Source organism: Delphinus delphis, chromosome 12 (assembly GCF_949987515.2).
Source record: "Delphinus delphis chromosome 12, mDelDel1.2, whole genome shotgun sequence".
NCBI classification, from domain to species: Eukaryota; Metazoa; Chordata; class Mammalia; order Artiodactyla; family Delphinidae; genus Delphinus; species Delphinus delphis.
In genome coordinates, this window is record NC_082694.2 from 14,544,245 (window position 1) to 14,565,205 (window position 20,961).

The 20,961-nt window shown below is 41.1% G+C and overlaps 1 protein-coding gene across 2 annotated transcripts in view; it reads right to left on the minus strand.

Moving 5' to 3' along the window:
* Positions 1-20,961, minus strand: part of RMND5A (required for meiotic nuclear division 5 homolog A) — a 61,332-nt gene that overhangs the window by 22,008 nt on the left and 18,363 nt on the right. For both annotated transcript variants that reach the window (XM_060027402.1, XM_060027403.1), the window contains exons 2-4: positions 18,362-18,504; positions 4,548-4,682; positions 2,732-2,832 (exon numbers count right to left, since the gene is read on the minus strand). In XM_060027402.1, the coding sequence (XP_059883385.1) occupies positions 2,732-2,832; positions 4,548-4,682; positions 18,362-18,504 (379 nt within the window). The remainder of the gene's footprint in view (positions 1-2,731; positions 2,833-4,547; positions 4,683-18,361; positions 18,505-20,961) is intronic.

Below are 20,961 nucleotides of genomic sequence, written 5' to 3' on the forward strand. Positions count from 1 at the left end.
GCTATTTGCTTTTCTCTTTCTCCCTTACTTCTAAAGTGACTCTCTTACAGGAGAATATTAGGGAATACCATGTGAAGCTTTCCTCGACTGACCTTTTGACTCCATATCCTTTTTTTCATGGAGCAACTTCCAGGCTCGATTCCCCCTCTGTAAACCCAGTACTTACTTCACGGGGTTATTATGAGGATTGAATAAACTAATACAAATAAAATGCTTAGAACAATGCTAGGCATATAATAAGCACTCCAAAAGAGACAACTATAATTAGGACTACATCCCCATATGCAGATATTTAACATGGCAATATTCCCAGAAAAGCGAAAGGAGAAAATTTCTACTGTACAGTTGGCCCTCCGAATCCACAGTTGCGGAACCTGCAGGTATGGAGGGCCTCTGCAGGTTCCGCAGCCGTGGATACGGAGAGGCAAGGCTACCAGGCCGGTTTACATAAGGGACTTGAGCATCCATGAATCTTGGTATCCACAGGGGTCCCTAGAACCAATCCCCCATGGATACCGAGGGACTGCTGTACAGTAGTTTCCACTGTTAGTGCCAGGTGGATGGAATGAGTCCTCCCTTTGCCCGAGAGGCACTGCTTGAGGCTACAAATAACAGAAAACATTTACAGAAATCATTGATATATATGCCATAGTTACCAGTCAGAAACTTAGATCTTACAGAAAAAGCCCAAAGTTAAAAGGGTCTTATGAATTTTCTTCATTCCAAAAGGAACAAGCCTTGAGAATTTTGAGGGCTAAGGCAGTCCAAATACTCAGCACAGTCTCTGGTACATAAGCACTCAATAAAAGTTTGATGATGAACCTGAGAAATTAATGGATAAATGACTATTACCTCAAATAACAACTCATATATTATTTCTAAATCACTATAAGACAACTGTGAAACCCATTACATTTTTATATTTAGGCTCCCTCACTCTCCTTTATAATTGTTTAATCATTTAGGTGGAATATAAAAAGTAGACAGAAGAATGGCTGCCATATTTTGTTTAAGAGGTGTTATTAGAGGTACTTGATTAAATTTAATCTCACAGGGATGTCACAATAAAATCTAAAAAAAATCAAACTATAAAGGTAATATGCATAGTACACAGTGGTGCTGCTTAAGTGACGTTTACATCTTTAAAGAATTAAAATAAATGAGGTGGTGCAGTGGTGGTGCAGTGGTTAAGAATCCGCCTGCCAACACAGGGGACACGGGTTCGATCCCTGGTCCGGGAAGATCCCACATGCCGCAGAGCAACTAAGCCCATGCGCCACAACTACTGAGCCTGCGCTCTAGAGCCTGCGAGCCACAACTTCTGAGCCCGCATGCCATAACTACTGAAGTCTGTGTGCCCTAGAGCCCGCGTGCCACAGCTACTAAAGCCCATGCGCTCTAGGGCCCGCACTCTAGGGCTGCAACTACTGAGCTCGTGTGCTGCAGCTACTGAAGCCCACGCTCCGCAATGAGAAGCCACTGCACCACAACGAAGAGTAGCCCCTGCTCGCCGCAAATAGAGAAAATCCACATGCAGCAACGAAAATAAAATAAACGAGTTACCTCATATTTACAATTTATAAAGAAATTTGATATTTATAAATTTACACAGGACTCTATCTCTGCCTGTTCACCTAGGCTGGTTTTAGAACTCTGCAAAATTTTCTAAGAACTGAGAAATGATGAGAAACAGAAAACTAACCTATGAAAAATTAAATGGGTTAGTAGAAGGAAAAGGAAGTGTATTTTTTAAAACTCATGAAGGATCTTCCCAACTATTTTTTTTCCTGATAACAACGATATCAAATACTTCCAGTTTTAAAATCCCAGGATTCTAAGGCTATGACCTCAAAATAATATCACTGCTTCTATCACCCAGTTTCTTCCTTTTATTTTATAACTTTCCTTCCTTCCTCCTTCCCTTTCTTCCTTTCTTTCTTTTTAAAACAAATAACCTGATAATTCTCACACTAAAAAATTCTAGGACAGGGGTCAGCAAACTATGGCCACCGGCCAAACAGGACTTGCTGCCTGTTTTGTATGCCAGATGGTCAAGACGGTTTTTTTACATTGTTAAAGGGTTGTAAAATAAAATAAAGAAAAATATGTAACGGAGACCTTATGTGGCCTGCAAAGCCTAAAATATTTACTACCTGGCCCTTTATGAAAAACTCTGCTGACTCTGTACTCGGATAATATTTATCAGAGCTAACCCAGTAATTTCGTATAATTCACATCAATGACCAGTTCACAGTGAATTATTTTATGACGGCAATTAGAGTAAAACTCCATAACAATATTTGTTCTCTTTACGTATACCACTTGGTTCCAATAACCAATTAAACTGCTTTTTTTTTTTTTTTTTAGAATGCAAGCAGTGAACCCAGAACATTATGGAAGTTCAAATATCAAACTCAGACCATCTGAACAACAGTCCTTCAGTTATAAAGCTAGTCTAAAGCGGAGGTGTAGCCTAGCTAGAGGAAACCCTCTTCTCTCATGGGAATTCAGACCAACTGATAAGTGAAATAAGCCCTAACCATTTTCTCATATTGCATATCCCCCAAACTCACTTCGCTAAAAGAAATAAAATAATTCTCCCTTGATGCCTCTGAAGTCTACCCCAGGTGAGATATATATATAATCTCAAAATCTCTAACGTGTTTTCTGATTCCATTTTCTTACAGAGTTCTCTCAAAGTACTTAAAAGAAAACAAACTCAGTAACTCACTCCAGAGCAGGTCTCAGAACTCGGACTTTTAACGCTTCTAATATTCGGTTTAACTCCACAAATGGTTCTTTCTGGCTCGGGTCTACAGAAAGACCAGATTCCTGAAAAAATTGAAAGAACTTTCATTAGCAGTAATCAGAATAAAGAGATATGGTACAAGCATATTCTACATTATAAAATGTGAGGCAAATCACTAAAGATAATTTCTTTTTACCATGCATTTCTCTGGCAGAGACTGATGACTGAGCCCCAGCATCATTCTTCCTCCTTTTCTATAATAGTAAAACCCCAAATTTTAGCTGGGCACATAACCATACGGAATAAAGCTGGACACGGCTTTGCAAGATGTAAGTTCTGGCCAGTGAAACATAAGTATATACTCTTTGCCCCTTCCTGTAACACAAAATGTCTAGCTGGGGTTCGGGCTATCCTGGACCATGTGGACAAGGGACACCTTAGAAACAGCAGAGCTACAAGCAGCCGAGGTCCCTAAGAGCTTCACGGCACGTGGCTACCACATATGCAGTGGATGGCTTACTACCTCCGATTTCTGTGTGAGAGAAATAAACTTCATTCTTGTTTAAGGCATTGGTATTTTGGGTCTCTGTTACTTGTAAACAAAACTTAATCCTAAATGACACAATTTATTTTAGGAAATTTATATGGACACATACACAAAATCCCATAACATACAGAGAAAGACTTGAGTTATTGCTTATCTGAATTGTTTAACAGAAAAGGCTTACATTAGAGGTCTGGTTTACAGACTGGCTTTAAATTATTTAATCCTTACGGTCCTTCATTTTTCTAAATGGAAAATACAACAGTACAGAATGTAAGCCACAGAACAGAGTCTGAAGACACACGAATTGGAACTGAATCCAAGTTCCTCCACTAAGAACCTGTATGGCCTTGGGCTGGTTACTTCTCCAGACCTCAGATTCCACCTCTGTAGAATGGGAGCAGTCATTTCTTCCTCAACCATTTCTTCCTCACAGGGTTGCAGTGAGGAATAAGGCAGGGCTTGGAGGGTGGTAAATACTCCATACAGGGCAGCTGCTAATATTATGACTATGTGGTATTGGGAAACTGTTCTGAGACCCCTAACTTCATGTCTAATGGAATAAAAGACAAATGCTGTTCACTTGAAGTAAATTTTAGCTTGAAATTCATTTGATAAAGTTCTTTAAGCTGGGCTAGATGAGAAAAGCAAATATAAACCTCTTTGTCCTTTTCTCCTCTGCTATACTAACCTTCCCTCTTAAAAGAGATGTTTTATACATACTACTGTATATAGAAGATAACTAATAAGAACCTACTGTACAGCACAGGGAACTCTATTCAGTGCTCTGTAAGGACCTATATGGGAACGGAGTCGAGAAGAAAGTGTGAATATGTGTATGTATGGCCAGTTCACTTTGCTGTGCAGCAGAAACTATCACAACACTGTAAATCAACTATACTCCAATAAAAAAATTAATTAAAAAAATAAATAAAATGCCCTGGCCTTATTCCAAACAAACAAACAAAAAAAAAAACAAAAGAGGAGATGTTTGAAAAAGTAGCATCACTTCTGACCCTTGATTGATGACCTGGGACCAACATTCTGGGGCAGGAATAAGGAAATAATTTGAATAACAAGTTCTAGGACTATAATTTTCACCAACTTTAAAAAAAAAAACAAAACTTCCTAGTAAACTGAAGTTCCTTTTGGAATGATTAAAATGTAAAAACCTGCCTATGGCTGAGAAGACTTAAAAACTGCAAGGACTTCCCTTGTTTCCATTTCCTGCTCTCACAGGTGGCACACTGTTACCTGGCAGAGCTCCTCAGCTACATCCAGCATTCCTTGTCGAAAGAAGTGCTCCACCATCACCTCATTGAGAAGCCTTTGGCTGTCTGCCTGCCAGCAGCCATCTATTCCCACACTGCTAATGTCAGAATCAAAATTCTGAAAAACAAGAAAGCACGTCATGAATTGACCAGGATACATCACTTGGTATGTTTTCACCCCACCTAACTTAACAGAAACAATGGCCTTTGTTTCACTCTGAGACGCCTCAAATAAGTACCCAATTCCAATTCATCTGTAGCCTATGACAGGAAGTAGCTTTTCCATTGCTCTTTTCTAAAACTTGCCACTCTCACTCATTATCGCTGGGAGGGTAAACAAGCACATTTTTTGAGGGTATTTTGGGGAAATACATAAATTTAACAATGACTTCTGTGAGTAAATTGATTTCTAGGTATTATACAATAGCAATATTTTCAGAGGTGTGCAGTGATCCCTGTAAAAGCATGTTCAGTGCAGCACTAACAGGAAAAAAAAAAAAAAGAAAACCCATTATGTCCAGCATAGGATTATTCAATAATCCGTGGCACATCCCAACAACTGCTGTGCCAAGGTGGAGACTGGGGATAGGAGAACGGCCAGATAGTTCAAAGAACAGGCTCTGGGGCCAATCTACCCAGGTTTGAATCCTGGTTCTATCTTACTAGATGTGTGATCTTGGCCAAAATTACTCAAGGTCTGTGAACCTCAGTTTCCTTATCTTAAGCAGAGAAAAATACTTTTATGGGTTGAACTGCATCCTTTCACAATTCCTGTGTTGAAGTCCTAACTCCCAATACTTTATAAAGTTAAAATGAGGTCATTAAGGAGAGCCCTAATCCAACAGGACTGGTATCCTTATAAAAGGAGGAAATCAGGACACAGACAGGCATAAAGGGAAGACCATGTGTTACAGACCGAACGTCTGTGTCCCTCCCAAATTCCTACATGGAAGCCCCAGCAACCAGTGTGACTGTATCTGGAGACAGAGTCTGGGAGAAAGTGCTAAAGGTTAAATGAAGTCCTAAGGGTGGGGCCCTAATCCGGGAGGCCTGGTGCTCTTGTAAAGACAAGGAACAAACACCAGGGCTTAGCTCGCTTGCTAGCTCGCTCTCCACCACATGAGGACACAGCGAGAAGGTGGCCAGCTGCAAGCCAGGAAGGAGGGTGTCTGCCTTCAACAGGCAATGAATTGGCCAGCACCTTGATCTTGGACTTCTCAGTCTCTAGAACTATGAGAAAACACGTTTCTGTTGTTTAAACCACCCAGTCTATGGAATTTTGTTATGGTAGCGCAAGCAGAGGAAGACATCACATGATGAAACAGGAAGAAGATGGCTATCTGCAAGTCAGGGAGAAAGGCCTCAGAAGATACCAACCCTGCCACACCTTGATACGGAACTTCCTGTCTCCAGAACTGTGGGAAAATAAACGTCTGTGTAAGCCACCCAGTCTGTGGTACTTTGTTATGGCAGCCCTCATAAATTAATATACTTCCTTACTGGTTCAATGACATGGTAACTGCTACTATGCTAGTATTACTATTCATAATTAAAAAGTGAGGTTCATTGCTCTGTATCTACTAACATGGAAAAATGTCCATAACACCTTAAGTGAAAAAAAGCAACTTCTACAAAACTACAAAGTTATGACTCCATTTGTTAAAAAAAAAGAATCCTTAAAAACCCAACCTGTCTCTCCCACTGAATGCAGTTACAAAATCAGGACTGAAACAAAAAAGTGAATAGTAGTAAGTGGACTGGGGAGGAAGGCAAAGAGCTGGCAGTGAGTTTACTACTTTTCTCCCTCCAGTATCTCTTAGCCTGGATGCAATGCAGCCAGAACCCACAACTGGGCACCCGGGATGTAGACAGAGCGCTCCAGGAGAAGCCCTTCGGTGCTGGCATGGGGAACAGGAGTGTATTCTCCTACCACATAGAGAGCGGGGGAAATCGCATGCTTTTTTCCCTCCCTTTTCTTGTACTGTAGCCAGGCAGTCTGTAGTTAAATCAGTTTCTATTTCTACCCTTCACAGCAGTACCTAGATTATGTTTGACTGAATAACCATGGGACAAGAATCTTGGGAGAACTTTAGAACTCTGTCTACCATAGCAGGAAGCCTAAAACTCTGAGGCACCTTTAGAAAGGGATCCTTCCTCTCCAGTCAGAGAAGCTATGGTCCCAAGAGCGAGGGGCAAAAACCCCTCTTGCATCTTTTCTCTCTGTCCTTCCACCTTGTAGCCCCAGATATAGGCAGAGTTATGGTAAATATACAGGAGAGCAGGGTAGGTAAAGCCCCGGATTTCTGGCTGGGTGACTAAAAAGGCAGCCCCAGAGAACCATAAAGTAGCAGGGAGATCACAAAGAGGAAGGAACGCAGGAAAGTGATCCCCCCACCAAGTTGTTTAGGAACTCCTGGGCTCACCCTCAAGTTATACAGGCATGGGTCTGACCCTCAGCAGCATACCACAGACTTTGAAAACTGAACTAAGAGACAGCCCTAGTTTCCAGGTCCCAGGATGGCCACTGGTCGGCACACAAACAGAACATATCTGAATAGCTCTGTAATGGCTTTGGAAACGAAGCTGACATTGAAACTATTTTAAAACTCAGAGAAGACTGAGGAGCCCGAACCCAACCAGGTCAAGTCCGCTAAAACAAAAACATCAATATTCTCCACAGAACTTAAATAAGACCCAGAGGCTCAAAACATAATATTAAAAATGTCCAAAATACAATCCAAAATTATTTGTCATATGAAGACCTAGGAAAACCTAAATTCACATAAGATGTTCAACAGACAACAATGCAAAGATGACAGATGTTGGTATCATCAAAGACGTTAGAACAATTATAAAACTGCTTCAAGAAGGAAGGGCAAACACTTCTGAAAAGACAGAAAGTCTCAGCAAGAAACAAGACACAGTAATCAAAATTAAAAACTTGTTGCATGGACTCAACAGCAGAACAGAGGTGACAGAGCAAAAGTCAGTGAAGATCAATAGAAATGATCTAATCTGAATAACCAAAGATTGAGAAAAAACGAACAGAGCCTCAGGGCCCTACATGACAATAACAAAAGATCTAACAGTCATGTCAATGGAGTGCTAGAACAACAGAAGAGTATAGTGTAGAAAAAAGTGTTTTTAATATTTCCCAAACCTGGCAAAAGACATAAATCTAGAGATTCAAGAAGCTCAACAGACTCCTAAAAGGATAAATTCAAAGAAATCCACACTTAGACACTTCGTAATCAAACTGTTAAAAACTTAAGAGAAAGAAAAAATCTTCAAATAGTTATCAAGAAAAGTGATGCACTACTTATAGGGGAACTATGATTCAAATGACTACAGATTTCTCAATAGAAACCATGGAGACCAGAAGAAAGTGGCACACTTTTCAAGTACTAAAAGAAAAGAACTGTCATCCCCAAATTTTGTACCAAGTGAAAATATCCTTCAGGAATGAAGGTGAAATAAAGACATTCTCAGATGAAGGAAAGCTGAGTTTGTTGGCAGAAGACCTGCTCTAAAACAATCGCTAAAAGTTCTCCTGATAGAAGGGAAATTATACTAGAAGAAGACAACTCGGAACATCAAGATTGAAGGAAAAACAAAGCTACCTCTGAAAGCTTTCCCTGCTCAATTTTACTTCCACCGCCTTATCTTTCATAGGCATTACCCCCTGGTAAACCTCTTGCATTTCTTTCTTTCTTTCTTTTTTTTTGAAGCACATGAATTTAATTAGACGAGATCATTTAGATTTACTGAAATTACAATCTTAGTCAATCATTGCTTAAATACAGTCCACACGACACAGGATTATTTTACAGTACATACACGAACAGGTGGTAATAGAACTGCAAACCACCTACCATTTACGATCACTACAATGCAGGAGAGCTCTCCTCTCCAACAGTAAGCCCATTTTTCTTTAAAGAGCTATCTCTTCTTAGGTGTCAAGTCAGTAGCCTAAAACTAAATGTGCACATTAACATTTGGAATTACTCAGACAAAAACAAAAAGCAAAACTACTCTGAGTCTTCATTTTTCTTCATTTTCTTTTTATAGACCTCTTTCTTGGCCTGGTACTTAATCTAAAGAATGGAAATAATACAGGGTATCTAGATGCTACAGCAATAGTCTCCACGCCCATACTGAATAGACTATCTAGCACCGAAGAAAAGCCAGAATTGTTTGGATAAGGTTCTCTAATTTCCCATCTGCTTATCAGATTCCGCCTGTTGAGAGAGGATTTCATAACAGTTCATCAATACTTTTAAGCAAATTATTATATCTTTATGCTGTCTATGACAACTAGAACACTAGAAGTGAAGATGGTGCTATGTTGTTCCTCTTCTGGACTAAGGTACAAGCCTAGAAGGGTGACTGATGTACACTCTCCCATATTTTATTTCCCCTGACAAATGGCCATTCAAATGACTAAAGGAATGGGTATCAGATGACAGAATTTATTATGAACTCAGAAATCTGCCTATAACTGTATAACCGTCTGAATGCACCCTATAAGCAAGAATCACTGAGACTGATTAAGATTCCTCACTGATCTATCAACCTCATTCAATCCAAATACAACCTTCAGATTTCTACTTATTCATTTAATGGTTACTCCCCAACCGCATCAACCCCCAACAAATTTATCAGGTGTCTATTATTCTGCAGGAAAGAAAGAAAAAACTTTGGAAGACACAATGGTCAGCTCAAAGCACAGACCACATTAAAACAGACAATTTTTTTGGTAGTATATACTTAGTCAGGATTTTAATAGCTACCACCAGACAGTAACTGCTCCAATCAAACAAAACAATTCCTTTAAATCTTTCCTTAATATACATACCAAAGGTAAATGTTCATCTAGAAAACTTGATGACTTTAAAATGAAAGAGTCTAACATATAAACAAATTTAGATGGTTTTACAATGATGCTCTTCATGTAACTTTATTCCTATAATGTGTACCACGGTCACTACTACACAGGTGGTAAGAAAAATTGAATACCCTTGCACTCAGGATACCTCTACTACATTCAAGTTCTAGAACTTATTTGCTAGTCTTGGAAAATACAACTAAGCATGAATAAGCAATGCATTCAATGAAAATTTCTGAGCTTCCTTCTACCGTTCTGATTTTCCAGTTTAAACCACTGAGGTCGATAAGTAAATTTTTTTCATAGCTTATTTTCTGCTCACATGCAGTAAAAATTAAAGCTAAAATTATATATAAAAAAAAAAAGGTTGAGGAAATGCAATACAGTATCAGAACTCCTTTTGTTTTAACTGCACATTCTTACTGTTGCATCAGAGCAAGGATCAGTTCTAGCCCCTGTTGCTAGGTGACCAAACTCATTTCCATGGCTGCCCAGGAAATCAGCAGCACCGCAAACCAGCCAAGAAGTGGCTAGTGACGAGAAACATCTGTCTATTACCACTTCTGTTTTACTATACTTTTTCCTTTTATATTTTTAAAGGAAAAGAAAAAAAAAGTGGAAAGATGTTCTTAAATGTGAAGGCAGGATTCAAAAAAGAATCAAAAGCAGAAAAGCACACATTCAAGGGTGTGTCCGCCTAGAAAAGATATTATGGCTTAAAAAGAGAAATCAGGACACATAAATTCGTACACCACCTCATGTACTTTTAGTATCATTCACATTTTTGATGGGTTAAAAGTTTTAAAATCTGGAAGCTAGGCAGAGGAGGAGTAAATGACTTTAACAGACCATCACTATGAAACCATGAAATCTAAAACCATCCTACCTCTCTGCCGTATCATGAACATGCTTACAAATTGGTTAGATTTAAGGACTGGCTTTCATTGCTCACCATCCATTTCTGAAACACATTTTATGAAATTATAATTATTGAGCAGGCAGTGATAACCATACACGATAAAACTCAGCATTTGTTTTAATTCCTAAGTGCCAACTCTTGAATACTGTTCATTTTTTTTAAACTTCTCCATCTACTTTTGAAGAAAAATTGGCCTGTGAACCTAACTGTGTGCTACTGTTGCACCCACCAGGAATCAACTTCCCTTCTAAGCACCCAGTTAATCTGATTTAGCAGTGAGAGGTAAACTGCAAAGCATATTTAACAGAGAACAAAAAGACCTGGATTCTGGTTCCACGCAGGCTGGGAAAAGATACCGACTTCACTACAACCCCCAAGAGATTAGTATCCAAAAGAGGTTTTTTTTAAAAAAATTCCTACCAATCAATAAAAAAGACAAATAACCCAGTAGAAAACAATGGACAAATAACCAAGAAATTCACAAAGGAGAAAATTCACATGGTCAAACATATGAAAAGATGCTCAACTTCAAAGATGATGAAGGAAATGCAAATTAATACAAATGGATACTATTTCACATCCATCTGATTGATTTAAATTTTTTAAAAGTCTGATAGGGCTTCCCTGGTGGCGCAGTGGCTGAGAGTCCGCCTGCCGATGCAGGGGACACGGGTTCATGCCCCGGTCCGGCAAGATCCCACATGCTGTGGAGCGGCTGGGCCCGTGAGCCGTGGCCGCTGAGCCTGCGCGTCCGGAGCCTGTGCTCCGCAAGGCGAGAGGCCACAACAGTGAGAGGGCCGTGTACCGCAAAAAACAAAAACAAAAAACAAAAGTCTGATAATACCAAGTGTAAGTAGGAATTGAGGAAACAGAAACTGTTATATATGTTCAGTAGGACTATAAATTGTTATAAACCCTTTAGGGAAAAATTGCTAAATTTTTACTAGTAAACTTAGTAAAGGTGATGACGAGGTATATGCCCTGTAATAAAATAATCCGTATGTAGGTATATACCAGACGGCAGTGCTTTGCCAACTATGGGTTGGAAAATAAATTTAGTAGTGTCTCATAATGAGCATTTATAAATGTTGCTCCTTTTAGACATTCCACTCTCCTCTGCATGACATTCATACCTCTCCTTTAGTTTTCAAAGTTAAGAGATAGGTGGATTAGCCAGATCAAGAAAGGTGTGGGGGGGCGATTAGGGGGTGCACACTGATAAGTTATTTCTTTATAAACGAAGGGGAGTCATGTGGCGTGGCCAGACATGTGTCAGACTACTCTGTTGGGCTTTTAAGATCCTTAAAATGCCCCACAATCTAACCACCTGTCACATTTACATCCCCGTCCTTCACAATTATTTTACATGTTATTTCACATACCTTTCTGCTCTGGTCAATCTGCTTCCCCAACTTCCTCCTTATCTGAACCAACTACAGAAATCTGAGTGACTATTTTACTAATTCTCCCAAAGAAGGCACACACCTCTTACCACTCTAGAAGCACAGGACAGAAATTCATACATACAGTGGGTGCCCTCAGGGCACCAGGAATTAATTCTTTCAAAGAACTCCAGCTGGGAAAGGCTCTTCAAAGTCTTAAAATCTGGGCTTTTATCCCAGCTCTTCCATTTGCTTTCTAGTTCTGTGATCTCAGGCAGGTTACTTAACCAAAGTCTTGGTTTTCACATCTGTGTATGCCAACCACAATCTCTACCTCACAAGGTGTTGCTAACGACTAAATTAAATAATGTACATGAAGATATCTACTATCAGTACCTAGTCCCTGGTAAGCCTTCAATAATACAGATGCTGAATCTGAGGGCCACGCCTTGCCACCAAATCTTCTGATTCTACATTTAAAAGAGCTTCATTTTAGAAAACATAAATAAAAATAAAAACACAAAAGCACTTTAACAGAGGCATTAATAATAAATTCATTAATTTAAAGTCACCTGAATACTATTACAGACTGGATTAGTTGGCATAGCGTAATAGGGATGGGGTCTGTTTCCCCTCTCAACCCAACCTAGCTTGGATGCTAGACCAAGCAAGCTGCTTCCTCTCGACGCAGGCAAAAGTGGGTTTGTGCCCCCTCCAGATCCAGTGGGGCTCTCTGACCCTGTATCCTAATCTGAGACTTGACTGCAAAGGTCCAGGCTTTCCTCTGTGGACTAGACTATAATTCAACAAATAATTATCATTACCAACTAAATAATGTAGTTTCATTCTGCTCAGAGCCTAAAACTAATAATGTAATGGGACACATGGCAGAGAAAGCGGAACTCAACTCCTCTTCTGAGAATGATCTCCAGACTGAAAAGGACAAAACCAATATCGTTTCACGGAAACTGAAGCCCAGTACAAGTGAAGAGACCCAGAGAGCAACTAGCTGCTTAAGTCAGGACTCTTGGTTCCTACAAACAGAAATCTCTTTTGCCCAAGCAAGTAGGATTTAAAAGGAGGCACAGGGGCTTCCCTGGTGGCGCAGTGGCTGGGAGTCTGCCTGCCGATGCAGGGGACACGGGTTCGTGCCCTGGTCCGGGAAGATCCCACATGCCGCGGAGTGGCTGGGCCCGTGAGCCACGGCCACTGAGCCTGCGCGTCCGGAGCCTCTGCTCCGCAACGGGAGAGGCCACAACAGTGAGAGGCCCGCGTATTGCCAAATAAAATAAAAAGAGGCACAGGTAACCAGGGGTAGACAGGAGGATAAACGGGTCTCAAAAGATTTCCCCTCCCTTATTCTCGTGACATGTCGGTTTTGCTTCCCACAAGAGACCAGATTCTTTCAAGGGCTACTAATCACTCCAGGGCTCACATATTTTCAGCCCTTCTTTCCATAAGGGCTCTAATGAGAAAGATCCTAGGGAAGGACGTTGAGGTACCCACCCTGGAGCAAACGAAGGTGGCCAAGCCTGGATGGCTCAGGCCCATCCTCACACCATGCAGCACTGTGGCCAAAGTGGACACGGTATCGAGAACACGCCTGCCTCTATTCAAACCACATAATTTAAAAAGAACAGCTTCCATCCTGACCCCAAAAATATGGGATTTTTATTAAATGCCTTGCTAGTAGTTGGTGGCGGGGGGCGGGGGGGAAGGCGGTTAGCTTGACATGTTTTATTTTTAGGGAATTTGTTCCTAGCTTCTAATCACTGTTGTCTTTTTATAACTTTGTTCAACATGCCTTTTCAATAATTCTAAAAATTCCACCCAAAACATAAATCAAATTATCTGCCTATATTTCAGAACTCAAAACTTAGCTTTTTCATCTTAAACTTTCTAGCCTTTTTAATTTCCTTCATTTCCTCCCTTAATCTCCTTCCTTCGTTAACGTCTCTCTACTACGAGGATTTATCCATTACACAGTAAGAACTTTAGAGCCAACCTCACCCACTCAAACCAAATGACTTTTTAAGGCTGAAGCCCCCAAATTTTCTCCTGCCAGTATCTTTTTCTCCTCTCATACCCCAGTCATACCTACATAAAAGGCAGTTCCAAACGGCTCACCCAGAACTATCTTAAAATATTCTCTATTTCACTTTTTAGAGCCTTACTCCATTTTTTTAAACAATCATCATGTTGCCTCACCAGTGTAGATGCTCCATCTAGTGGCAGAAGATTTTCGCCCTTAAAACATGACCAGCCCTGCAATGGCCTAACTGATTTCCTAGCACAGCACAGTGTTTAAGAACAAACGCTTGAGTGATACCTTTTCCCAAACATCAATTCACCACTTCCAAGCTGTACACCTGGGGTATGTTACTTAGTATTTCTGAATCTTAGTTTCCCCATATGTGAAATGGGAATAATGTACGTGCATCGTGGGCTATAAATGTATAAAAAGCTCTCAGCTCAGTATCTGGAACACGGTCAACACTCCATTAAGTGAGAGCTGTATTTTCCTACTCCTGACTTCTCCTTAGTCTAATTTCATCCTGTCTAACGAAGACAAGCAAATGCTCAAATGCTTTCATCGTTCCCTCCCTTTCCCCCTCATCTCCTTGGAACAAATCCTGACGCCTTCCATCACTGGCCTGTCCCCAGCCTGATCTTGTCCTAGTCCTGACAAGGGCAGCCGCTCCAATCCAGTCAGTCCCTGAGAGTCTTTAACAGGAGTCAAGCATTTTCTCAGCTGTTCAGCTCCTTTCCGGGTGCCACAGAAGAACCACACCTCACTGCTCTGCTGCTCTAAATCTTACCCATTCTTCCAAATCAAATTTAAAATATCAACTCCAGAAACCTTTGATTTTTTTTTGCGGTACGTGGGCCCCTCACTGCCGTGGCCTCTCCCGTTGCGGAGCACAGGCTCCAGACGTGCAGGCCCAGCGGCCATGGCTCACGGGACCAGCCGCTCCGCGGCATGTGGGATCCTTCTGGACCGGGGCACGAACCTGTGTCCCCTGCATCGGCAGGCAGACTCCCAACCACTGCGCCACCAGGGAAGCCCTTCCCTTTCCCTTTTATAGTAAGCAGAGTCCATCCTATGCAAACTTACTTTATGTTGCCTCAGAATCTTTCCAGTTCTTTTATGTGTACAAAAAGCACCCTTACATGAACAAACTAGACCACAATCTTCTAAAGAACTGTATGTTTCACTTTCCACTGTCCCACAGCAAATTTTAGACACTTTAAAATCTTAGCACTATTTCACACACACACACACACACACAGGAGTCTAAAGCAATAATTGTTTTTATTGACTTTTCTTAGGAATTAAACTTTAAAAAAGTCAAAAGACTAAGTAAAACACTAAAATACACTAAACAGGAGAGAATTCTAGATTTTCTTAAAATAGAGAAGGAATTTAAAAATTATAAAATAAATATTAAAAACACATTTAAAATTTTTACCACAAAACCCAATGGTTGTTGTTATTATGTATTATAAACTATGATTATACTACAAGCATCTGGAGATAGTCAACACGTTAAAGCACAAATCTTCAATAACTTTTTATGTTGGCAATAATTAAAAGCCAGAAAATGTCTTGGTTAACATCATAAACTTCTCTTCTGTGTACATTTTCAGCGAAGTGATGACTAAAGAACTATAAAAGGAGCACTGAAACATTAAAGGAAAAAATAAATCATTTAAGCATGTCAAAAATTTACTGAAGTTCCTCACTCAACAACCAACCTGCTCATAAAGGAGTCACCGGCTTCTTTACTGTCCTCCTCTCAGCAGGGTGGGAACATGTGTCCATAACATGGTACTCACAGGCCGCTGGATGACATTCCAGTTTATTACTCAAGGCTGTTTGTTGTGTAAAGGCTTGAGCCACAATGGCTTCAGCTTCATCCTGTTTGTTTACCAGTCCACACAAGTCCACCCAGCCTTTATAGCAGGCGGCCCCGGAAGTTTGCACAAATTTACTAGGTGCAAACTAGAAGAGCCCGAAGACTTTACAGGCAAAGGAGTCTTGACAACAGCAGCCAACACAGAGTTCCTCATACGCATGGGAAGCTCATGTACAAGGTCTAGGTAGTTCTAGCAGGGTAACAGCTTCGTTTACAGCTGAGGCTAAGTAGATGCCCCCACCCCACCCCAAAAAAGGGGAGAGAATGCACTGGAAAATGTTAGCGAACTGGGCTAAGAGATCCAAGCTTTCTGCTATGCCCCAGGACTATAATTCAACAAATATCACCACTATCAACTTAATGATCTTATTTCGTATGATAGATCAGAAGAATCTAGAAGCCGGGTCACCTAGAACCTAAACTACTTTCACAGGAACATAAAACCTACCAAAAAAAAAAAGCCCTTTTGAAAAAGCCCTTATAACTTCCAAGTACCTGAAAAATGTCTTCAAAGGAGAAATGAGTAAATTAAAATATTTAATTAGCAGCATTCACCTCAAACACATCCCCCCTAAAAAAGTCAGAATATAGATTACTCACTATGTGTTCCCTTGTTATCCAATCTCAGAAAGAGAACTTCCATTTCTAGCACCAAATACATTTAAATGCTTTGTCTCAAAGATTAGTCAGAACATGATAACCCTTGTGAATATCTATAAAGACTTGCCAGGTCGGGAGGAAGACATGTTTAGCAAGTCACCAGTAGCTGGGGGACAAGAGTGAAAGAGGGTTCTGATGATAATTATGACAGGACAAGACATAAGCTAGGAAATGAGGACATATGGTCACCCTACCAGTGGCAGAATGCAAAGCTCCTGAATTATTTGCCCAAATGTTCCAAATCTTGGTGGCCAGTAGTCCGCACACTTGAGGTGCGACTGCTGAGGCCGTCCCTACCTATTCCCAGAATCTGGGCTCTTTTCTCAGACGCTTTCTCTGATTGGCTGCTTTGGAAGCTTCAGCTATTCTCACCGTCATGGCATGTTCTGGTCCTGCTGCCCCCCGACACTGGCATAACTGCAGGCAGCCTGGTGGTCAATGTCTCCAGGAACCTCCTGGGGTCTGAACCATCATTAGAACGCCTTGGTCACTGTCAGCCACCAAAATCCGAAGCTTCCTAAACACCACCAGCAGTCACCTCACCCTAAAGAAACGGAGGGTTCCTCACCCACAGTGGTTTAAGACCACCTCTAAAGTGCCCCCGTCACCATTCCAGGAGGTCTTTAAGCAGCACACGCCAACAATCACTTCACGCACCAGCTGACCGCATCCTGTGCCACAGCCCCCAGAAGGCTGAGGCTGAAGCCACTTCCAAAGCTGTGTTCGCTCCCCTGCAATTAACAAACAGGCATCACAACCTCAAAGCTATTTCGGAGCACACTTGCTGCCTTCCCAGCCCCTGCTGGCAACGGCCATCACTGACCCAAAAATGAGGCTGCTGCCGCCAACACCACTCCTCTGCCTCTGGCTGAGGTGAAGCCCACGGCGCTGTGGGAGTGGCGAGAGCTCTCCAAAAGGGCACTAACACTTCTGAAGGCACAGCTACCCAAACAGTCCCCTGAGCCCCACCACTCACAGTCCTGTCACACCGCACCTACCAGTTAACCACATCTCCTTACAAGCATCTAGTGCTCACTGAGGCTGCCTCGAGCCTAGCTTTTCAACACTACTGCTCTGTAGGATTATTTCTAACAGACTTACCCACGAGTCAGAGCCACTCTGGATTCCACGAGTTTCTACGTTACAGCTACTGTTCTCGTGTATACATATGGAGCAGCTCATAAGACTGGTTTAACTACAAACAGCTCTCCCCAAAAGTTCCTCCTACCCTCCCGGAAGTTTACAATGTGTGAACAAAAATGTCCATAACCAGTCACAAACTCCCCGACGTCTGACTATTTCAAACTCCTCTGAAAGAGTCAGAGGTATCACACAGTAACCTTAGGCCACTTCTCTTAGTCGCCACTAGGACTATGAACTCCAAGGGCAAAATTGGCCCAGTGCTAAAGGTGAAAGCTGCTTAAAAGTAAACCACCAAGTTAAAGATTTAAGAGATGTCGCAAGAGCAACTATATTCTAATAAAAATTAAAAAAGAAAAATCACCCAATACAAGTGACAGGTCTTGCTAGCTAGCAACCAACCCACTCACACAGAAAGCAACACTGGAGGAAAGTGACTAGCATGCTCACAGGAAGACAACAAGAGTTAGAATGATGCAGGGGAGACAGATGCAAGCGTGTTACCCTAATCATCCCATAACAGAGGCAGAGTCATGGCCTGGGAATTACTCAGGAAGTAGGAAAAGTTACTTCTATAAACAAACTCCCTCATAGTAAGTTAAAATTTCTTGGAAATTTACTCATCGTGACACTAGGAGCGGTAATCATTTAAGCAAATGGGTAAAAAACAAGGCTGTAAAAAGGGAAGGTTCTTGGTGTGTTTTCTTTTTGTTTTTTAAATAACAGCAACAGGGAACCTGAATAACATAGGAAAACCAGATGTGCAAAAGTTTATTAAAAGCAAGGATAAAAGAAACAACATAAAATAATCTGAGACAGCTAATGTTACTGAAGCAGTGACAGGAGATGAAGGATGATGGTAAAGCACGCCAGACACTCCCTTCAACACCATACCTTATCAATGGCTTTTCCAACCCGAGAAACACTGCTGTGGATGTCTTTGTGGTCTGAGGCCAATTTTTGAACAGTATCCTTTATTCTCTTACAGCACTGTGTCAAAACAAGTGAAAGCGTCCCTGATAATTCAGCATCTTGACCTATAAAAAAAGAAAGAAAGGAAGAAGACTGGTTATTCACAAAAGCAAATCCAAAGATGGCAAGTTACACATTGGCCCTTTGGAACATGAAAGATGGAAGTAAAGTGAAGAAAAATCAGTGTCTGCTTTGAACAGATGGTCACATTCATAGATAATATTTTCCAAGTGAAGTCTAAGAAAGCTATCTTAATTTTTTATTGTTTGGAATAAATTTTAAAATTTTACCATGAAATAAATCACTTTTGTAATTACTAAAATCAGGAGACAATACTACTGTGAAGGCATTTTTCAGAAGATACGCCTACATGAATAAACTCACTTACTCAATCCACTTAAACTGTCCAAGGCATTCTCACATTCTGATTATTACTAGATTTCCTAAAGAGAGATAAATCTAAATGCTTTATGTTCTACATAAAGAAGAAAAAACAAACTTCTTTGGATACCATGATGAAAACAGTGAAAAGAGAAACAGGGCAGAAAAGAGTTAACATACCCCCACCTGTAAGCAAGAGTGAGCCACTCTGAACCAGTTAGGGGGTAGGAACCCTCCTGAAATCCAAGTTCCCAGATGCCAGCCAAGGGTCAACCTTGCAAGCAGGCCCGGAACCGGAGGGTTCCTACCACCCTAACTGGTTAAGAAAGGCTCACTGTGCCTAAACTGTTTGTATAATGTGGTTTGTGCTGAGCTACCTTTCTTCTTGGCATCCCTGGACTTTCGGTATCTGCTAGACAGAGGGGGCCTGTATGACTAGTACCCAGTAAACACCTGAATACTGTGTCTCTAAATGAGCTTCCCTGGTAGGTAACACTTCACACTCGTTAGGATTTGATGTTAGAGGAGTTAAGCGTGTCCTGTGTGACTCCACTGGGAGAGGACTCTTGGAAGCTTTCTTCTGGTTTCCTCTGGACTATGTCTCATGTGACTTTTCCCTTGGCTGATTTTTGCCTTGTATCTTTTTGCTGTAATAAATGTTAGCCATAAGTATGGGTGTGACTACCTGCTGAGTCCAGCGCATCCTCCTGGTAATCGCTAGAACCTAAAGGTAGTCTTGGGGACCCTGACACACACAATTAATCAACTGGAAGTTACTACAGTTTATATCCTCTTTCCCTGTGTTACTTCCTCAGGAAATAGGGAGGAGGAAGAGAAAGAGAAGAACCAAGAGAGGACAAATTCAGTTATACTTTTCAATTACCTCATAGATCTACACATCCAAACCTGTAAGCAACAGACCTGGCTCCTGAAATCCTGCTCACTGGTGGTTCTTAAACTTTAATTTACATCAGGAATTTGGCTGCGCTAAGACCCAGCGCAGCCAAATTAAAAAAAAAAAAAAAAAAAAAGCCTGAACGTACAGTAGCCTTAGGATGTTTATTCATTCCACAGCTATTTATTGGGCACTCGATTATGTGACAGGTACAGAAGTGTCCAGGCAAAAATCTCTGCCCTAAAACCTACCTTCTGGTGAGGAAGATAAACACAAAGCCAGTCAATTATACAGTACGACAAAAAAGGATACGTGCCACTGGCAGGGGTGGGGGGAAGCAGAGTGAAACAAATGGGGAGTGTATGTGGCTTGAGCAACTGTAATCTTAAACAGGTGGACATCGTAGGCCTCACTGAGAAAATGACTTCTGGGTAAAGACTTGAAAGAAGCGAGGGAATTAGCCATGTGGAGACCTCGGGGGGGTGAAGGGTAGCAGAATACGCTACCCCAAAATCGCTTCTTTGGCGTAAGGATGATTTTGAGCTGATTATTCTGAGAAACAGCAGACACAGAAGCTCTGAAAACAGAGTAGAAGTTACCCTTTGGTAAAGGAAACCTAAATTTATAAAATAAATCTCCATTTGTAAGGGTATCTCCCTCTCTGTACCAGGCAGAGAAGAATGGCTCTAAACCTCTAAAGAAATTTTTTTATCATGACAACAGCTCAGACTTAGATCTGTATAACAAACCTTATTCTTGTTTACTGTGCTTTTCCTGGTAACCTCTCCATTACTGGCCTCCCCATACCAACCTTTCTTTTGTCTTTAGCTGAAGATGGTATTTAAGCCTGAATTCTAAGCCACCTCTTTGAGTTACTCATTTTTCCCTGAGAATCTCCCACACACACATGAGGTATACATGTTAACAAACTGTCTGTTTTTCACTGGTTAATCTGTCTTTTAATATAGTATTCTCAGCCAAGAACTTGCAAGGGTAGAAAGGAAATTATTCTTCCTCCCCTACAGAGGAAAGCGTTCCAGACTGAGGGGGACAAAGCCCTATTGCAGAAATATACCTAGATTATTCAAGAAATAGCAAAGAGGCCAGTGTGGCTAGAGTAGATTTCTGGCAAAGGAAATCAGTAGGAGAGGAAGCCCAGGAGACCGGGGCGGGAGTCCCGATCTTGTAGGGCCTTTCTGGTACTGTAAAGTCTTTGCCTTTCACTTTATTTGAGTGATAGGAATGC